We start from the raw sequence: 20,410 nt of genomic DNA on the forward strand, positions 1-20,410 counted from the left end.
AACAAAAAAAAATGTCTGTCTGAAAGAAAGAGAACCTAATTCTCTCAAACACCTAACATAAGTGATCACCACACCAAAGTCTTCAGATTCAGCATACGAAATCTACTGACTAAAAAAAAGACTCAAAAGAAGGATGCTTTAGAGTCTCTAAGATCAGAATCAAGCCCCAGCTAGGAACTACAGACCTCGAAGGACACGTTAGGGAAACCTTTCCTGAAGAAAGTTATGAATCTTCACCACATCTGCCTGCAGTGTATCTAAACCCCTTCACTTCACACCACACTCTGAAAGAATTCTAGTTAAGGGGATAAGACTTTAAGGTGGAACCCCTCCTGCACTGAAGTAGATTACTGTTCAGAAAGGCCCCTTGTCTGTAAGCAGACCTGCTCAATCCTAAAGTCGCTAAACAGAGCCATACTTAGACCTTTTGTGGAAGGATCAGGAAGTTTGAGATTTTTATATTTGAGTCCTTTTGATCAAAAAGCCTGACTGGACCCGGTCTGGAACCTCACACTTGCATGCGACGGAGGGGAAACAAAAGCACACAGCTTATCACTTCACAGGTACTTGAGAGAGACATTCTTTTGACTTTGTTCAATCCCTGTATGTAAGTGCATGCACTGCAAGCATGTCAGATGTGTTGGTCTGTCCCAGTATTTACACAAATAATTTAAATAGCACAACATTTTTTATTTTACAGCGCTACTCTTCCCAGTGCAAGACGTGAGAGCGCTTTATGTAACATACATATTATACATTGACAATAATCATGTAAGCGTGTACATCAATGTACAAGATGAGTTACATATGACAGTGAGGGTTACAAGGTGTAGGAGTCACATGTCCAAATCTCACTGTGCTATGTTAGAAGAATACCAGTTTTTGAAATGCAAGTAACAAAAGGACGTCTGTGTTTAAAGCAGTAACCCACTTACCTTTCTACATAAAATAAAAATCTGTCATCTGGACGTTACATGATATGCTTTGCAGGAGACACATTAACCTTCGATACTACTTTGATTCATATCTAGGACAGCAAAAAACACAGCTCTCTCCAGCAAAAGCGTTAATCTCCAGAGTTATCTTACCATTATTACTACTCCATGAGATTTACTGGGCACACAAAGATCTCTGCAGCAGGTGCCTTAACCCCATAAAATGTTTTCAAATGCAGAAGTTACAAATAATTAAGCAGATTAGATCTACTACTATGCTCCTACTTGTTGCCAATTTCTTTGAGGTAGGGTTTAAAAAAAACATAAATGTATTAGTTGAGGCCCAGATTTTATGTTGGGGTTGCGCCACTTTTGCACAACCCTAACGCAAAAATTAATTTGTTAAATCTCATAATGTGCTTAAATGTACTCATAATATACCTGATAAACATATGTGTAAGGTCTTAATATCTGGTGTCACTTCTTGTGATGTCACTTCCAGTGAGGTCACTTCCTTGGATGCCATGTGCGATTAAATAACTCACAAAATGTATGGGGCAGGTGTTACCAGAATCAGGGGATGGAGAGGATATCAGTGAAGAAGCATTGCTTTTTAAAGATGAGGGCCTATCCAGCCCTTCGTAGTAGCGGCAGTCGCAAGGAATCTGCCCCGACTTGCTTTGAAGGGACTGTTGAAGGTGGGACAGATTTCACTGTACTTACGCACCTGTGGACCCTAATATATGAAACATACCACAGAATAGTGTTTTGTAAAGTATAATTTTTATTTTATTGACACTTTTACAAGCAGTGTGACTTTACATACTGTTGGTCCTGATGAATGCCACTCACCTACTGGCAGTTAAAGAAGAAACATGTTGACCATGATGACCACAATATGAAATGGGAGAAAATCCATGTCCCTGTTTCACTAAGCTTGTTTTTAACCTTACCCATTGGGGGTCCAAAATAAAGTTAGTTATACCCACCAAGTGGTAGTTTTAATTCACTTCTATTTAGATAAACACTTACACACACTCTGCCCCTCCTCCTGTATAGGAGTACAAATAGGGTTGACCAAAAAACAAACCCTCCCGCTCCTCACCCTAGGGTGAGTCGTAGCCCACACTGGGTACCTTGTGGTCCCAGTGTGAAGAGGGGACCCAATGATGAAGCATGTCACCCTAGGTTGAGTGAGGGTTCTGTGCTTTATAAAGCAATGCTTCTTCACTAATATCCTGTCCATCCCATAATTCTGGTACCACCTGCCCCATACATTTTGTGAGTTATTTGTTTAGGAGTAGTATGGCGAGTGTTGTAAAATACTCCAAAGGACCCTAATTGGTGAGATACCATGCCGCGTGCGATGCCATGCGCTTTGATGGAATGTGCCATGATGTCACTTGCATACCGCCTAACTTGGTTAGTCCCCCCCACTTCTTTTTTTAGAACGTATGCACTGGGGACTTTAATAGTTAGCATGCCTACATTTTCAGTGCTCAGAGCACTAAGGGTGATGTCTTTGGAGTGATAATTGTCGCCCATTGAGAATGGTGTCCTTGAAGGGCACAGCCCTGCTTAGGAATATGCACTTCTCTGAAATGCAAAAGATTTGCATCATTTTATTGCTGTAATGAAATTTGTGGTTTAAACCACACATGACACACCCCAAATTGGCAAACTATCTCCAATCTTTTGGTAACCACCTTGAAATGACCCATCCAGAACTGAAAACAATATGCTAGATGAGAAGTTGTCCATGATGTTGACAGCGACATCACAACCTCAGAAGTTTTAGTGGATTCTTCCTGTGCACCATACCTTTTTTCCCCAAGTCCCTTAACATTGATCAGAGACTTTATGATATTCCAAGATGTGATATTCCAAGATGATAACCACAAGATGCCTCATATTTGGAGTATAGTAAAAACCCCTCCCATCCTGCACTCTACACCCACCCAACCCATACTGTACATATACCTCGCACCTCATACTGCACGTGGACACTGCCTAAAACGTTTAAGAATTCTGCCCTTTCCTTTCAGGCCCTGGGTAGGGCTCCCTATGATTCAGCCAACAAAAGAAGCCAGGAAAGAGTCAACAAGTTTGTAAAGGGGAGTAACAATAATCACAATAGCACATCTTCTGTTTTAGTGACACACACAATGAACCTCTTTGCACGTTGAACTCTGCTTCACAGCACAGGACTCCTCGAGAGCATGGTAAACTCAGGGACTTTAAAAATGCATCGCATGCTAATGGTGCTGCAGATTGTTCAATGGGTTCTCCACGGGTACATTTCAAACCTTGATATGTTCTAGGGATAAGAGCATGGTTGCTGAGCCTCCGGGAGGACATCATCACCACATAGAACTCAGCCCATATTGAGGTTGCCAGTTGTTCAGAAGACTGGCATATGCGGTCTCAGACCTCAGGAAGTACCATGCTTCCGCTCTGAGACTGTGATCTGTTTATAATATTTGGCAAATCTGCAATGCAAGCCCCATGCCATGCTCAGTCACAGGGATTCTTGGGTTTTCCAAATGTGTGGGAAGCACAATGTTTAGGTTCCACTCCTTAATCAATGGAAAAGTCTTACTCTGGACTTTCAGGCTATATGGGGGAGATTAGGGGAACAAGATCCTTAGTAAGGCCACTTCGCAACAGGCTTCACCAGATGAGTCCACTTTCAGTTGAAGAAAGTACAGTTGGGCGTTTTACCAACTCCACGTATCATTCTCCACTTCTTGGAGGCGAAGTGCCCAGAAAGTCTTCCTCTGATATACACGCACACACACCAAACCCTGCCTCAGGGCTTTCCTAGAAGGCGGACTCATGGTGCATCGTCTCCTTACCATGTACCATCAGAGGGTTGACTGCGAGTATTCCCTCACTCCAAAGATGCTGTCTGAGATCTCCTATGCTAAGCTCCTTGCCAGCTTCCTTTTGTAAGGATCCTCCTGTGTCTTCCTCTGTATTATCCGCACATCAGACCTCATTGCAAGGTTTCACTCCGGGGTTAACCAAACCCATGAGACATATTACACACTGCTCCATCTGGGAGCCTTCAGGCGTGCTGACTATCAATGTCCCACACCAAACTCCATCTCGATGGGTCTGGCCAGAGGTTGCTGACTACGCAATACCACTCAGTTCCATGGGTCTGCTCTGTGCTGCTGATTGTAGCTCTGCAATTTCACCTGGTCTCGGATTTGATTGGCCAAGATCTGGGACAGAAGAATTCCAACCAACTGTAAAGAAAAGACAAAAGACAAGAATAGATTAGTTGGACTTTGACAGGTGCCTTGCTCAAAAACTACAAGAAACAAACTCTCAGTGCTCAATGAGGACTTTCCTTGGGTCAAGCAGGTCCAGTACTTTTTTGTCACCAAGGAGTGCTCAAAGGATGAAAGTGATAATTTTTTCGACTAGTAGGAACACCCTAGGAGTAATCAGGTTTATAGTTCGTCACAAGCAACAACTCTGACAAGACTGAGTCACCAGCAAGCCAGATGAAGCTAAACCAGTCTACAGAACGGACTCTCTTTAGTGAGCATCGATAACAGCCCGTGTAAATGCTATAGAGGTTGTGTATGCCATCTTGAATCAATAGTACAAGTTATATGTTTCGTTCCACATTTATTTATTTTACGAAGGAAGTCTTAACACCAATGTTTTAATTGGTTAGCTGGAAGGTCAACTAAGTAAGCTATTACAAGGTCTATGCAGGGTTCAGGTCTCCATATAATCTGCGGATTACTAAAATACCTCAAACTAGCAACAATAGAACTACAGAAAGTGGAAAACCCCTTCCACACTTCCTATTGCTCACAATACTACATAGCCCACACGTTAGCTGGGGGCCATAGAATTGAATTTGCACAAAGTTAGCTAGTTGCACAAAGTAGAAGTAAGTAAACTACAGAAACACGTTCACCTGCTTATTAAGGGAGTAGCAATCTGACCAAGGATGGTCGCTGTGAATCTAAATGGTTTACATCAAACACGTCACTTATAAAGTAAATATATCTGTACTATTTAATTCTAATTAAATTCCGGGCTTGAATAGTTATTTTTAGGTTTTAACATATTTATAACTGTGTTTTCATGAAAGTAAAACCAATAGGAATATGAATCTCACATGCAATAGCATGTACAAAACAGGTGTAACATGTGAAAATAAAACTTGGGGTCAGAAGGCGAATACACATGTTTGGCACATCAGGTTAGTAGTAGTTACTGAAGGTGAAGTTGGAGGGCCGATATTATTCAGAGCACTTTACTTTGTGTTAAGAATAAGTATTGATGAAAACCAATTAATTCAATTAATTTTAACATTTTGTGGAATGTAATTATATTTTATTGTAATGGTTTTAAAAAACTGAACAATTAATTTCAATGATAACACAACCACCACATCTACCATTTGATGACAGAGTGACCTGTTCTAAAATATAAGGGATAAAGTACCCCCGCTATACATTATAGGTTTGTTGCAAGTCATGCAGGAGTTCCATAACCATATAGTGTGTCCTTTATAAGGTTATGGAACACCTAGGTGAGTTGTAATATCCTTATCATGTATGCCAGGGGGTACTTTCTCCCACATAATACATGGTCACACCATCACCTTTCCCACAAAAAGACTTCAACACCTTGGTGCGTAGCTCTTTCATATGAAAGAGCGAGCAGGTTTACAAACATGAAGAATAAAAATGAAGGCAGAAAGTTTCTAGCTATTCAACTATCTAAGAAGTGCAAAAAAGAAACATGTTCTTTCTGCTGGTCATTGCAAGCTAGACAAATAAAGCACAAAAAAGCAATGTTCCGTGTTTGTTGCTTTAAACAGCTGCTTCAATTATGCTCCATGACCTGGCCTGCCTTTTACCTCGGCGGCTGGCTCTGGCAACAGGCATCGTGACTTCAGAGCTCGACTGTATTATCCCACAATAGTCTAGTTCGGACTTCTTTTCTTAATAATCGGTGACTGGGTGTGTCACAAGTCACTGATTATAAAGAAATTAAGTTAATTTCAAATGAATGATTTTGTTTTATATCTGGGTTAATTGTTCTAACTGATTGTTTTATTACCTGTAAAAAAATGTATTCTGCAATTCTTTTATGGTCCAAGAGACAGAAATAAAGATGAAAGAAATGAAATAAAGAAATTAGAGACTAACCTTTATACAGGGATATGGAATTCAATAAATTGTATAATAATAAACCAATGGTACCCAGAATCCAGTAAGAGACCTACATGCAGCAAACATCAGAAACATCTGATAGTAGACATACCCAACCAAAAATATTATAAAACAAGTACGGCCAAGAGTTTGAAAGTAAATCCGCTGCACTAAAACCTACTAGTAAGTACCCACACAAGAAACCTGATTTCTGGCAAGATGGTCGGTGGGTTACTAGTCACCTTGGCCACCTTAAGTTCAGTGCTAAAAAATTTGAAATAGCAACATCTGTTATTCTAAGCATTTAGAAACAGGAGAAGTGAGCAATGAAGAGATATTCAATAAAAACCAGTTATTATTATCATTATGATGATCATAACTACGTCAGACCAAACAAGAGACCCAAAAGGCCCCAAAATCCTGTAACAGGTTCACTAGGCCAAAATATTACAATAGACCAACTACGTCCAAAATGTAACAGATACACAAGGCTAAACATCTGATAATACATAGCACAGGCCAAATTATGATTATAGACCAACCAGACTAAAACTTAATAACAGTCAGCAAACTGTCCCAAATTCAACAACATAACGCAAAAAAGTTTTAACAATAAGTACATCAGTCCGAAGATGTACTAGCAGAGAAATAGTTTACCACATGTGGGAAAGAAGCATCTGTGAGACTGACCCACCACACTAAAAATCTGACAACAGACTCAGCCAGCCAAAAACATGACAAAAGGCCTACAATGAGATAATCGACCACAAATGCAAAGCTCTCAGGAACGGATCCACAAAGCCAATCAAATCACCAGAGATGCAATATTAAAACAGACCGACAAAAACGTATAAACTTGCCAAAGACCCACCACGCACAATACCTTGGAATATATCCTCCAGAATCGGATAACAAACAGATACGCCTGGCCAGGCCTCCCAATAAACCGTAATCTCACATTGCATGACATACCTTGCATGTTTTTTGTTTGCCTCAATAGGGAATAAAACGTAACCTTATGCTGTAATTATAAAGGAGAAAAAAACAAAACGTGTGAATTTTCAGCCTGTAAATAATGCTTGATAACACAGCACAGTCTGAAGCATGTCCACCCACTCTCCTGATATCAGTTGGAAAAAGACTCCTTGGATCTTTGTAATTCACATAAAAGTAATAAGCTGTAGTTGACTCCTGCACGTCTGACAACACACATAAAAACAAGGCAGGACATAAACGAACCATTTCAAATCTAAAAAGGTCGTTTCTTTGCAGGAGGGGCTGAAAATGCAAATAAAGAAATACAAAATTGGTCACATCAGTGGGAAAATGCTGAGCGACCCTGACAAACCCCTCTAATGTCTTTATCTAGAAAGCTCACACAAAGACACTAAAAACACCCATGAAGATGGAAACTATGTTGAAGAATAAATGAATGGACCAAATATCAATGCCAACGCCAGTCGGAGACTCTCCTTTATTTATGCAACAAGCCTGCCCAAAGATGGCTTTCATGTCCTTGATGACTTCTGCAACTTTATTTACAGGTCTCCAACCTCACAGTGCAGCCTTTCTGGAGCAAAGCCTACACTTTGCGAGATGCTGGCTGAGAGGGAAGTCTCCAGCTCAATGGCTAGCACAGAAGGTACTTGCATTCTGGCACCGTCAGGGTACTGATATAAGACTATGATATCTTAAATCAGAAATACTCCACTGATGCTGGACTATAGTTCATATCTAATCAAGATAAGGGCAACAGGTGTGTTGGAGGGAATGCAAAGAGATGTTCTAAGTTTAAGTCTGGAACTAAATTCACCAAAATGCCATGGTTAGTGGACGTGAAATAATATCAACTGTAGGCCGTCAGAGGTCTTTCACTTGCAGCTGAGGGGCTAAAGGGAGTCACATGGTGGAAATTGAGAAAAAAAATGGGATTATGTCACCAGTGTTAGCAAAGGCAGAACCAGCTGCTTAGAACTGATGAATGAATCTAGGAACAGCTGGCTGGGGTGTATCTGAGAAGATGCTAACAGCGGAGTGGAAAGGTCTTACCTGCCCAGCATCACCTGGTATAAGAGGCCTATGCCAGCCTTTTACACAAACTTCAGGGTCTAGCCCCCCCCCCCCCCACCCTTGCTCCTCCCTCTCCCATGGATGAGAGAGTGCCAAAGTATCCTGGGCTCCAGAGGCCTCCTCAGCCATCCTGACAGTAGGGCTGACCCACATAAGGTAAAATAGTGTCAGGAGACAGGATATGAGAGCGCTCTTAGTAAACACGGGCACAACAGGCATATCACTGCTCCATCATGTCCTACGAGAGGGCATTTGTCTCCTGCCAAGAAATGAAGGTTTTCTGCATGCGACAGAGCACCTCGGCTTGGTCTGCGAGTGAGGCTGTACCTGGATCTATGAGGCTGCACTTAGAATATGACGCATCAGCGCACGCGTCTGTCCCTGGGCACTTGGAGGCTCTGCACTTAACTTGTAATTGCATGCCAGTGGCCCGTTATGGCTCCATCCATGGCATACTATGGCAAGACACTATTAACAGAAGGCTGGTAAGTAAAATTGTCTTTTGTCTAAGTTAGTGACATGTTAATATTTTATTAATCTTACTTATCGTAAGGCGGTTTATTCACCAAAGTGATGTCACCTCTTGTTACATCACTGGGATCTATGGTACTATGATGTCAGTTTGTGCAATGTCAACTGCCGGGTAATGCAAGATTTTGGTGAATATACATCCCTGTGCGGAGAAGCGGTACTCTGTCATCAGCCCTGAAGGGACTGGTCTGGGAGACATTGGCATGACTTTGCTCTGGGGAGGAACGCCGAACAGGAAACACTTTGAGCGCTCTTAGGCCATGACCAGACCTGCACCTTGGTATCTCCACCAGCTGCTGCTTCAAGGTTGGGAGATGTTTGGAGTTAGCAGCTGATGCATCTGAGCTTTAGTTTGCAAATAAGGAAGGACTTTCCAATACTACATGCTTCTGGACCACAAAAGAGAAGACTGCTTTTAAGCACTTGACTGAAACTCTTGCATCCTTCAAGGTTGTAGCACGGACATCTTCTTCAGTAGGACTCAAGGAATGTACACGAGGGAAGGACGCCTTACCTGTGGAATAGCCAGGCCCAGCGCGATGCCGCCGAGCAGGAACAGGTTGGTGTGCAGCCAGTTGACCAGTCGGTCTATGCACCCGCTGGTGTGGATGTAGAGTCCGGCCTCCAGGTAGTCGAGGGCCTGCATGCCCTGCCCGCACATGGTATTAATGACGGACTGCGGAAGTGGAATGGGAAACAAGAGTCATTAGGCAGAAAGCGGAGTGAGACGGTGCTTACTGGTTAAACCAAGTGGGAAGAAACACATTATAGAAAGATCGAATGAGAGGGATGGCGGGATGAAAGAGAGAAAAAAGGTAGACATTTGAGAGGAAACAACACATGAAATGAACAAAAGATGGATAAAAGTGTAATGAATAACGAAAAAGGAACGAGAGAAAAAGCGCAAAATAGAAGATGGAGCGGTAGATAAAAAACAGGTAAAGAAAGAACGAGGATTCATATCTTCACTTTTTTCATTGACGACAATCAATTTTGTGTTCAGTTAATTGTTATAACTTTATGCAATGGCTGCCACGTTCAGCCTTATGCTTACCAATGACATATGAGTAGGCCTACCGGTTTCACAGTATTCATGTTTGACATTTCCGTCTCTATTTATCCATATTTATTGTTTGTCAACGTTATCTGTATTTATCCATATTTCTAATGGGTTTTGTGAAAAAATTAAAGCTGAAACTGGTATATTTTCACATTTATATAATCAATAAATATAGAGTCCTGCTTGAATGCCTGCCAGGTTTCAGTAATATGATCACCCGCAGAAGATAAATCAATGCACTTATATGAAAATATGTACATTTCTGTTTCAGCCTTCTGCATATTTACTGCCGTTTAATCCTCTTTACTAAAGTTCCTTTCTTTTTTAACCCCCTTACCTATCAATCCACACAGTTATTGGCCTGGTTGTCATGGCAAAGTTTACTTAGAATCACTCAAAAAGCACCCACTTTCCGTTTTTATCCACATTTAAAATTAAATACAGACAAGAACATAAATGGTTTTCTGTCTGTATTTATCTGTAAAAATCATTAAAAACGTAAAACAGGGAGCCTTAATTATGAGATACAAAGCAGGGAGGGAGGTGAACGTGAGGTAGTTTCAATGAGAAACCTCAGAAAAAATGTCTGTTTCATATACACTTGACTCCCTCTTCTTCCAGGGCGCCACACGGTGTTTCCTGGCTTCAGAAGGAGAGGCTCAGTCTCACAAATGCTTTACACAAAGGTTTTAGAGGTGCCGTGTCAATTAAGACGAGACTTCCTGTTTTTATGCTGGAATGAAGCGTCGCGTCAGTGCAGGTTACAACAGAACGGTCTGCGACTGGACTTCCATGTATAGCTCTGGGAGAGCATATAGGGGCTATACTGCTGAAACCACTGTTTCCTTCCTCAGGTCAGGAAAATTAGGTCCCTTCGCAAGCCAGAGACTGATGGGATTCTATGGGGTGTAATCAGATCTCGCTTATGTCACCCGGCCAGAAACATAACAAGCATTAGCAAAGCCAATAGTTTGCACCTATGGGATATATTGGTATGGAATAGTGTGTGCCCTGCTCTACAGCATCTGTGATGCTCTGCAGCATGGGTAAACAAGCATTTACAATGCAATGGTCTCGGCAATATTATAGGTAGAGCTATTGGTATTGCTCATTATTTTTTTTATCATTTTTGTATCCCTAAATAAATGGCATTGTCATTTCTATTGGCATTAGCTTTTTTTTGCATATGTGATACCTATTGCATTAGCAGAGAGAGAGTGAGGTTGTGAGATAGAGAGAGAGAGTGAGGTATTGAAATAGAGAGTGAGGTAGTGAGAGAGAGTGAGGTAGATAGAGAGTGAGGTAGTGAGATAGAGTGAGGTAGTGAAAGAGTGAGGTAGTGAGGGAGAGGGATGTTGTGAGGTAGTGATATATAAGCATAGAGTGATGTTGTGATGTAGTGAGATAGAGAGAGGTAGTGAAAGAGAGAGTGAAAGTGAGTTAGTGAGATAGAAAGAGTGAGGTAGAGAGATAGAGAGTGATTGAGGTCTGTCTGTCATCTATTTATGCCTATCCACAAAAAGTGTATCTACATCTATGCACTCCGCTCTATTCACCCATATATATCTGTCTACGTGCGCACTCCACTCTATTTATTCATCTATTTATGCATATACATAAACTTCCATCTACATCTATGTAATCTCTCTAGTCTTCATACATTTATATATTTCTACATATATCTATGCATTCCACTCAATGTATCCATCCATACCTATCCACGTATGTCTACATATATCTATGCACTTCACTCCATTTATCTATCTATTTATGCCTATTTACATTTGTCTATCTAAATGAATCTGTGCACTCCAATCTATTTATCCATTTATGCTTATCCACATGTCTGTCTTCATCTATGCACTCCACTGTATTCATCCACATATTTTATGTCGTTCTACGTGTATAATCTGCACAATCCACTGTATTTATCCATATGTTTAGATCTTTCTACGTGTATCTGTTTGTCCATATATCGATATCTTTCTATATATATCTGTGCACTCCAGTCTATTTATCCATCCATGTATACTTATCTACGTGTGTCTACATATATCTATGCACTTCACTCGATTTATCTATTTATGCCCATTTACGTTTGGCTATACATGATTCTGTGCACTCGACTCTATTTAGTCATTGTTTATGCCTATCTACTTATGACTACCTAAAAGCATCAATGCACTCCATTCTATTCGTCTGTCAGTTATACCCATCTGCCTACGACTATCAACCCATTTATTCAACTATGTATACATCTATGTATACCTTTCCACGTGTGTCTGCATGTATCTATGCACTTCGCTTTATTTATCTATCCATGTATGCCTACCTACGTTTGTCTATACATGATTCTGTGCACCCCACTCTCTTTAGCCATTGTGTATGCCTATCTACTTTGACTATCTAAAAGCATCAATGTAAATGTAAATGTAAATGTGCAGATATTTATATAGCGCAAATCACCAACCGGTCTCTAAGCGCTTGCTTAGGGAACCCATCCTGGTATTCCCCTGTGAGATAACCCAGCAGGGCATCCACAAGGTGAAAGCCAGGTATCCCGCCGCGAGGGGCCATTGTGGAGATTAAGCAAGCTATTGCCCAAAGTCGCAGAGTGTGAACCCATGAATCAAGTATGCACTGGAGCGAGAATTATCGAGTCCATGGACAATTTATGGACTCAAGACCCAGCCGAGCCGAGAATTGAACCCTGGTCCCAGGCTGACCTCTGCTTCCAGTCTGCCTACTCTAACCAGTGAGCCACACTTCTCCACCATCAATGCACTCCATTCTATTCGTCTGTCTATTATACCCATCTACCTAGGACTATCTATCCATGTATTCAACTATGTATCCATCTATTTACTACTTAGGACTATCTACATTTATATGTGCACTATCTATGTATGCCTGTCTAGGTAAGTATAATGTAGCAAGCGCTTCGCGCCCCATATAGCGATAGTAAGCGCTATATAAATGTTGCAATACAATACCTCTATCTACTCCATTTATCTATTTATGTATTATTTTCTAGTTATGCCTCTCTACGTGTATTTATGCACTCCAATCTATGTATTTCTGTCCATACAACCAACTATTTTCAGCTGTCACTTTTAAGAACCTATGAATATATTAACTGTCTAAGAATCAGACTACAAATCTACCGATTTTTTTATTTCTCGCCCCGCCAATCCCTGCATCCACCCGGCAGTCTGCCCGCCAAAGAATCTGTCCAAGTGGCTATATTTGCAATCTCTGTCATAGCCTGTCATGTGCGATTCCTGTGTTCTATAAACACCAGAATGATCCTCAGATTTAAATCCTGGGTAAAGTCGGGCGGGCCTCTGTGTTCTCTCATCCGAGATGTTTTCATCTCTAACAGGGGGTGCAGCGCGTGTAGTTTCCTAGGTCGACCTAGGCTGTGACCAACACTCGTGCTCCTTCAATTAGTAATGAGCGTGGGGGTGAAGGGTGCACTGCTCAACAAAGCCGGACAGACGACACGTGAAGGTGCTTTTTCCAATCCCGTTACTCCTATTCTACTGCGAGAGAGGGTGGCGTTTGTGGTAAATACAGAAAACATGCGGAAGTGCTGCGGCTGCACCCCAAAAGGAAGGACTACCGCCTCCGGCGCCACATCCTATAAGCAAAACGGTGGCTGGTTGAGGGGGGGGGGGGGGGGGTACCTGCATTATCCAAATATTATCTTCTCTGATCCTTTAAGTAGACATTTTCTCGAGAATCATTTAAAAATGTATTGTTTTTCATCAACTACTACCCGACTCATTGTGCCAAAAAAAAGTCGTGACCACAGGAATACACGTGCTTCGAGGCTCCCGGGCCGCTTTTCGTGGCACTACATTTTATGGCGGAGGATTATGTTTTACAATCAACTTTGATTATATGAATAATATTATTCCCTCGCATTGCTTTAGTTTGTTCAATGACCCTTGTCTTGTACGAAAAGCATAATGCCAGCATTTGACAAAGAAAGAGGGAGGGCTACACGGGAAAATGAATGTCCCTTTTCAGGCGGCCCAATGCTTTATTGTTTATTATGCAACTCAGGATGCGTCATTGTCGCTTAATATCCATCAAGAAATACAAACATAGAATCATTTTAAACGGCGAGGAGAGGAAAGGAGAAAAGGCATTACCTCATGTCCTCGACGCACAACAGCAAGAAGATCCTCACGGCCGGCCAAACGATAGCAAAAAAATGGCGGATGGAAACTTCGAAACTTTTTCGGATTCGGGGGCGTGTTCCTGCCGTTCTAAAAGGGCGTGGCTAAAAAGTGGAAAGAACAGCAAGGAACACGCCCCCGAATCTGAAAAAGACGGAGCCTATTTGGAGGGACGGCTCTCTCCTCCAATGGCGGGCCTCCGTTTAGGAAGCCAGCCAATGGAGGAGAAGCAAAAAGAGAGGCGGGCTAAATAGCCACTCTAGGAAACATTAAATCTTCCGACTTCCGGTTCTGCCTTCGGCAGACCGGTAGTCCTCGACCTAAAAACAGAGAAATAAAAGCCTATGACAGGGCAGGCGACACTATTTTGAAGGCGTGTGCAACAAGCATGCAGGAACCTACAAAATGATGCAAGCACTTTTTTTTTCTTTTTGTTCAGTGATCCAAGTTGGATTGGTTAACAATAAGAAAGAAACATAGTGTAACGGGGTGGGGGAAGCAACACGGGTGAGGCGGAAGTAACAGAGGGAAGGGGGGTTAAGCCACGCAGAGCAGGAGGTACCAATAGGAGGGTGGGCAGAAACACAGGGGTGCAGGTGGGAGGAAGCAACATGGAGGCCGCAGGTAAGGGAAGCGGCATGGGGGAGTGTGGGTGAGGGGAAGCAGACTGAGGGAGAGCAACATGGAGGAGGGAGCAAAAATATAAGAGAGCAACATGGGGCAGGGAGGGTGTAGCAAAGGCATGTGAAAAACGAATTATATTTGTTTTTAAAAACAATGCTTAACATAGGTTTGCTTGACGTAACTATAACACATTTATGAAAATGCATGTTCAAATGTGTAAGCGTAAAGTAAAATTTTCCCGTTAGCTTCATCAGCTACAGGGATGTGTTTTGAAACATTTCAAGGTTATGAACTAAACTTCTGTTTCTATGATCGCAGTGCAGAACAGTCCATTCAATTAATTTGCATTTCTCATGGTTCTGTTTAATGAAAATCATTTCTCAGTAGGTGTTTTTGAACTTGACAGTCTTGTTGGTTTAGTGTGCAAGTAACATTTCAGAGCAGCCTTTCTAGTGCAGGGATTTCTTAATTCACACATGATTGCAGACTTTCAGAACGTTATGTCACAAGTGTAGGTTTAGAAAAATAGTGCAAGTGAAAACGATCATACGTTCTTGTCTGTTTGACCCGTGCGTGCTCATGATGAAAGTAAGTCTTTACTTGATTAGGGTCCCTAGAAGCCTTGCCACACCACAATTCAAACATACACCCTCGCTCTCTATCTCTCATATACATTGTGCATCAGGTCTATTAACCAAATATATGACCTGCAGATTATACAAAGACCCAAGCAGGATGACCAACTAGCATATGTGCAAATTCAGGACAGTGAGTGTGAAAATTCAGGACAAAGGGTCAAAATTCAGGATGAAAATTCAGGACAGAAGGTCAAAATTCAGGACAAAAGTTCAGGACAAAAGGTACGTTTTACAGACACATCAGAGGAGGTTGCAAAATAGTACATAAGTAAGTAAATAGACAACCAACATACGTAGACGTCAAAATAAGTTTACATTAGGTTGAGACAATCCTGCAATTCACGTTTTGTCACCGCTTTTGTCTACTTTGGTACCCTTAGCCCCCTCCCCACAGCTGCATCACGGTGATTTTTCTGCTGTGTTTATTTGCTATTCGGTCTTATGCTGACCTGAGAGCCACAGATCAAAGTCAGAAAGGTCCAAGAAACACTTTTATCTGACTCCGTAACACCCCCACTTAAGCAGATATAGCGGGTGCTTCACTACGCCTTTGGCCCGTTGTCATTCATTATGTGATAATCATCCACAGTCAGAATGAAAATGGGCCTGTCCACAGTCTGTGTAAGGACAGGGAGGGGCTGCTGCAGCCTCTAGAGTTCAAAGAGAAGTTCGAGCTGGCTCCAATGGTCACAGGGGAACAGCACAGCTGGCTGCCATCCCCAAAATTAGGGACAAAAGGCGTCTGTGAAAGAAATCATCACGGACAAGAGGCCCAAATAAAGGGCAGTCCGTGAAATTTACAGACGGTTGGTCACCCTAGCTGTATCACTGAGATGTGAGTCTATAACCTGCAAGTGACACAGTTTCTAAGGCCTACATTCAACTTTTACACACCAAACAGATTTGAAGGGCTTCACGGATGAAGGTTACTTTCCTGGATGAGCTCCACCCTCCTACTGACATCTTTAAGACCCCATTGAAACCTTTACTCTTTCGAAAAAGCTCATTTTCAGTCTCTTCCCCCAATGCTCCACTTGTTCTTTGTGCCATCTTTTCAGTTGCGCATGCTGCTGTGTTTCTTCGGAAATCTCACACTTACACCCCCTGAATTACATGACGTCCTTGCATAAGAATAATTGCATTAAGATTTGTATAAATCTGTCACTTTTTTTGTTGACTAAAGTCTCTGGCATTGCTGCTTGCTGTACACTGGAGGGTTTAGCAATGAGTTACCGTCGTGCTACCCATTAAACAGCCATAAAGCTTGGTGCGTGTTTCTTTCAAGATGCAATGCTGCCACCTTGTGGTACTGAAGAAATATGCACGTGCTGTAGTAATGGAAATCAATGCTTTTTAGGTGTCGCCTAGCGTTGCTGCGCACATGCGTAGCTCGCTCGGCGAGATTTATTGCTGATGAGGAGTTGGCCTGCCTTTCTAAATAAGCTTTCTGGGGTACCTCCTTTTCGCTTTTTTGTCTGGCCCACCCGGACTGGCTCGCCTGCTTCACGGCTGTTGTGAAGACTTTTCTTATCTGCTGGTTTATTTAACAAGCAGATAAGAAAAGTCTTCACGACAGCTGTGAAGCACGCAAGCCAGTGCTCTGGGCTTCCTGCAACCACGCTGTCTTCACGCCTGGAGCATGCACCAGTCGGCTCTGTGATTGGTTGGCGGCAGGCAGGCACAGAGCTCAGAGGCGCAAGGGGTCACAGGGAGTACAGGGGTATTCCGGCAGACTGTGGGGCTAGTATCTCTGAATACAGGAATGTCTTTACCTTTGAGCATGTGTTATTGCTTCTAGTTAATCTCCCCGTGCCTAACAAAATCAATGTTCTGTATGCAACGCCACTGGTGCTCATGTAAAGCGCTCAGATACTTTCGGTCGAAACCGCGCTATATAAAAAAAACGTTGATTATTTTTTAAATAAACACCAGTGACATTATTACTTATTTGCATCGTCCCCAGTCTCATTTGGAAATTTGAATGTAGAATTCACTGATAAAGTCACATGGAATCAAGCACACGCTCTCCGCACCCTCCCTCTGCATTGGGAGCTCGGAGAGCGAAGCTCGTGCAACTGTGAGAATCGCCAAGAGGGCAACCTTTGGGCGCTAACACACGTTGCCATTTTTAAAGCCCCTGTCCCGGTGTTTACTTGTTTTTCAATTGCAGGCTGCCAGCGCCTGTTTTTTCACTACAGCCTCTCAAAATAACGTACTGTGCACAGCGATGCTCCTCTGATTCATGTCCGGGTGTTATTTGTTCTCGGGGTGCACGTGAAGCACTCGCTCTCCGCACCCTGTAGAAACCCTCAACATCTTGTGGACCTGGGCAAAACAGTTAAGCTCCCCATGCGTAACAAAATCAATGTTCCATCTGTAACGCCACTGGTGCTCATGTAATGTGCTCACATACTTTCGGTCGAGTCCACACGGAATCAAGCACACGCTCTCCGCACCCTACCTCTGCATTGGGAGCTCGGAGAGCGAAGCTCGTGCAATTGTGAGAATCGCCAAGAGGGCATCCTTTGGGCGCTTTGCTGACTGCACAACAAGCGGGGAAGAATGGGGCAGGTTTTTAACACGGTGCTTCTTACTGTGGATTTCACTGGAAAATGTTGTAATGAGATCTTGTAAAAACACCAGATGCCCAGCACAGCTTCGTAGCGCTACAGTTTATACATTACAAAGACCTTGTTGTGGTTTAGGATGGATATATACAACATGAGCTCTTGAGATTAACGTGTCCTGCTGGGCCTACCCACAGCAATAGGATATGGCCGAACGGCTAAAGCGATGGACCTTAAAGTTGGGGGACCGGGTTCTAGTCTCGGTAGAAACCCTCAACATCCTGTGGTCCTGAATGGCATGTTTTTATAACTTTCTAGTAAAAGCCCTAATTCGGAGGCGTTATGACTTACTATGTACAAATCTCTTCACTCTTATGAAAGTTTGCTTTTTCCATGTACGGCCAGTAAGTGCTGCTTCTAGGCGCTACCATATACTTTAACTGTGACAGGCCGGGGTGTCTCTTCTCCCCCACCACAGGCCCCTGCTCCTAATCTCTCATTCCACTCTGCCTCAGGCTGCAATTCATTGTGGGTTTATCTACCCCCACTGCTCCCTCCCAAACTGCCTATTTAAAATTAAAATGCCACAACAATGGGCAGTGGCCACACCTCGCAGAGCAAATGCATTCAGCAGCAGTAAAAGAAAGGGTCTGGTGCCAGCCGCGGCGAGGTAGGGGCATGGTGGCTCGCCGCAGAACGGGAGGGGAACGCGGGAATTTGAAGTCTGGAGCTAAAGGGATAGGAAAGAAGTGACGACTGCGCATTTGTAAATCAATCGCGTCTCAGAAGCTACAGAGGAGAGGCGGCCAAGGCAGAAGATTGAAGTTTAGGATAGAGGTGCATTGAGAGAGATCTGGTGCCCATCAAGCCATAGTGTAATGGACAACGTTGCGCGCGAGGGCAGCGCTCAGTTTGGTCTCAGTACTGGAGCATGGGGAGCCGCTTCTGAGCACTACTGAGGCTCCATGGCAGAGCTGTTTGGGGTCTCTGTACTGGAAGAGCAGGAGGCACACACTTCGGGACTGAGGCGCATTACAGCTTTACTTTGACAACAGAATAGCAGGCTTTGCAGGTCCGGATTGCCGCACCTCAAACCTCGCTCAATCATTGTGAGACACATACCATTGTGTATGTTGAACCAACCTGCTGGAAGAACCAATCGAAGCGGAATTCTAATGATGACTGCTAACCTTTAACAAGCATTTCCAGTGCAATAGGTCTTGCATTAAGCGAGTTTGAGCTATTGACATTGCAAATAACAATGCCTTTTATTTTTGTTTTCATTTTTAAAACACAAATGAAAGGCATTCTCATTTACAATGCCAACAGCTTAAACTTGTTTTAAAAGGCATTGCATTTACAATGCCAATAGCTCCGAAACTTGCAGTTGCGAGACTTATTGCATTGTAAAACTTTCGTGACTCACCTAACTTTAAGGGACATGAGAAGGGGCGATTTTTGCAATGTAACTAAAGCATTGTGTGGTAGCGTACTGTCATTTACAGTCAGTACAATTTCTATTAAAGTGGCCGCTGACTTTGAACAAACATACTGATTTACCGATAAAACTATATAGTGCACGAATGATAGTGTGTGGAAATCGGGTTTTTGTGAATATTTATAATGTGTACACCAGCAAGTAAAGTGTCTTGATTTATTTTGTTTCTATTAAAATCTCTGTTTCTAGCACACTTCAGAATTACAAAAATATCCACTTCATTCTTGCTTTCCTAATTGCTGAATATAGTTCATTTACAAGTATATACATTTTTTTAAGTGTTGCAAAAAAAAAAAATCACACTTTCCTGTACTCCATCAAGATTGTCACACAGTTCACTTAAAAAACTCCTCTCGCTTTACAGTCGTAGAAAGAAAAGTAAACACTGATCCCCTAATCAACAATTTATTAGAAGACATACAGCCTGTCAGTTGACCTCTGTCTTTGAAGCACCAAATGTGAAAGATAAACACAGAATTAAAGGTATCTTTATTTATTGATTGGACTTTTGCGACTCACCAAAAATTGGATGGCTACCAATCAGCAGATTGCAACCCCCAGTTTGGCAAACATTGTTCTAAACTATATTAGCAGGGGTTGAAATTACAAATTGTTGTAACTCCTATCCCTGACTTTAATCTGCTTCTGTTAGATGTTTTAATTTGTTTTTCAGTAGTGATTCTTTGAATATTTTTATTTCATCAGAGTCAATAGCCATGTGATGTCATCCTTCATCCAGCTGGGTCTATGATCATGCCAGTGTATTCAATGTTATGTCCTTAGAAGTTCAAAGTTATTTTCATGGCACCTTCCCGATCCCTACGATTTTGCTGACATGAGTAGAAGCTGAGTGGCGGTGACAGCACAGTTTAAAACTAGTGTTGGAAATGGAAACAAATACTCTGGGCAGTGCTTAATTTGTACCGGTGGGGCTCAACAGCAGTCATTTTTTGGGGACCAGCACTTATTTCCCCTCACAAGACATTGACAGAGGTGAAAACAAACACAGGGGAATTAAAGATGAAAACTGAAAAACCATCACAAAGTGAGACTGCAGGAGTGACGTAAAGGGGCAGAGAGTGCCCAATAGTGTACTAAATAGGCATGAGGTGGATTCAAG

General features: G+C 42.4%; 1 protein-coding gene across 3 annotated transcripts in view; it reads right to left on the reverse strand.

The window, feature by feature from the left end:
- Positions 1-669: 669 nt before the first annotated feature.
- TSPAN33 (tetraspanin 33) overlaps positions 670-20,410 on the reverse strand; it is a 185,527-nt gene continuing 165,786 nt past the window's right edge. For all 3 annotated transcript variants that reach the window (XM_085653644.1, XM_085653645.1, XM_085653646.1), the window contains exons 7-8: positions 9,234-9,395; positions 670-4,186 (exon numbers count right to left, since the gene is read on the reverse strand). In XM_085653644.1, the coding sequence (XP_085509770.1) occupies positions 4,085-4,186; positions 9,234-9,395 (264 nt within the window). In that variant the 3' untranslated portion in view covers positions 670-4,084. The remainder of the gene's footprint in view (positions 4,187-9,233; positions 9,396-20,410) is intronic.

Source organism: Triturus cristatus, chromosome 4_1 (assembly GCF_964204655.1).
Source record: "Triturus cristatus chromosome 4_1, aTriCri1.1, whole genome shotgun sequence".
In the NCBI taxonomy this organism is placed as follows: domain Eukaryota; kingdom Metazoa; phylum Chordata; class Amphibia; order Caudata; family Salamandridae; genus Triturus; species Triturus cristatus.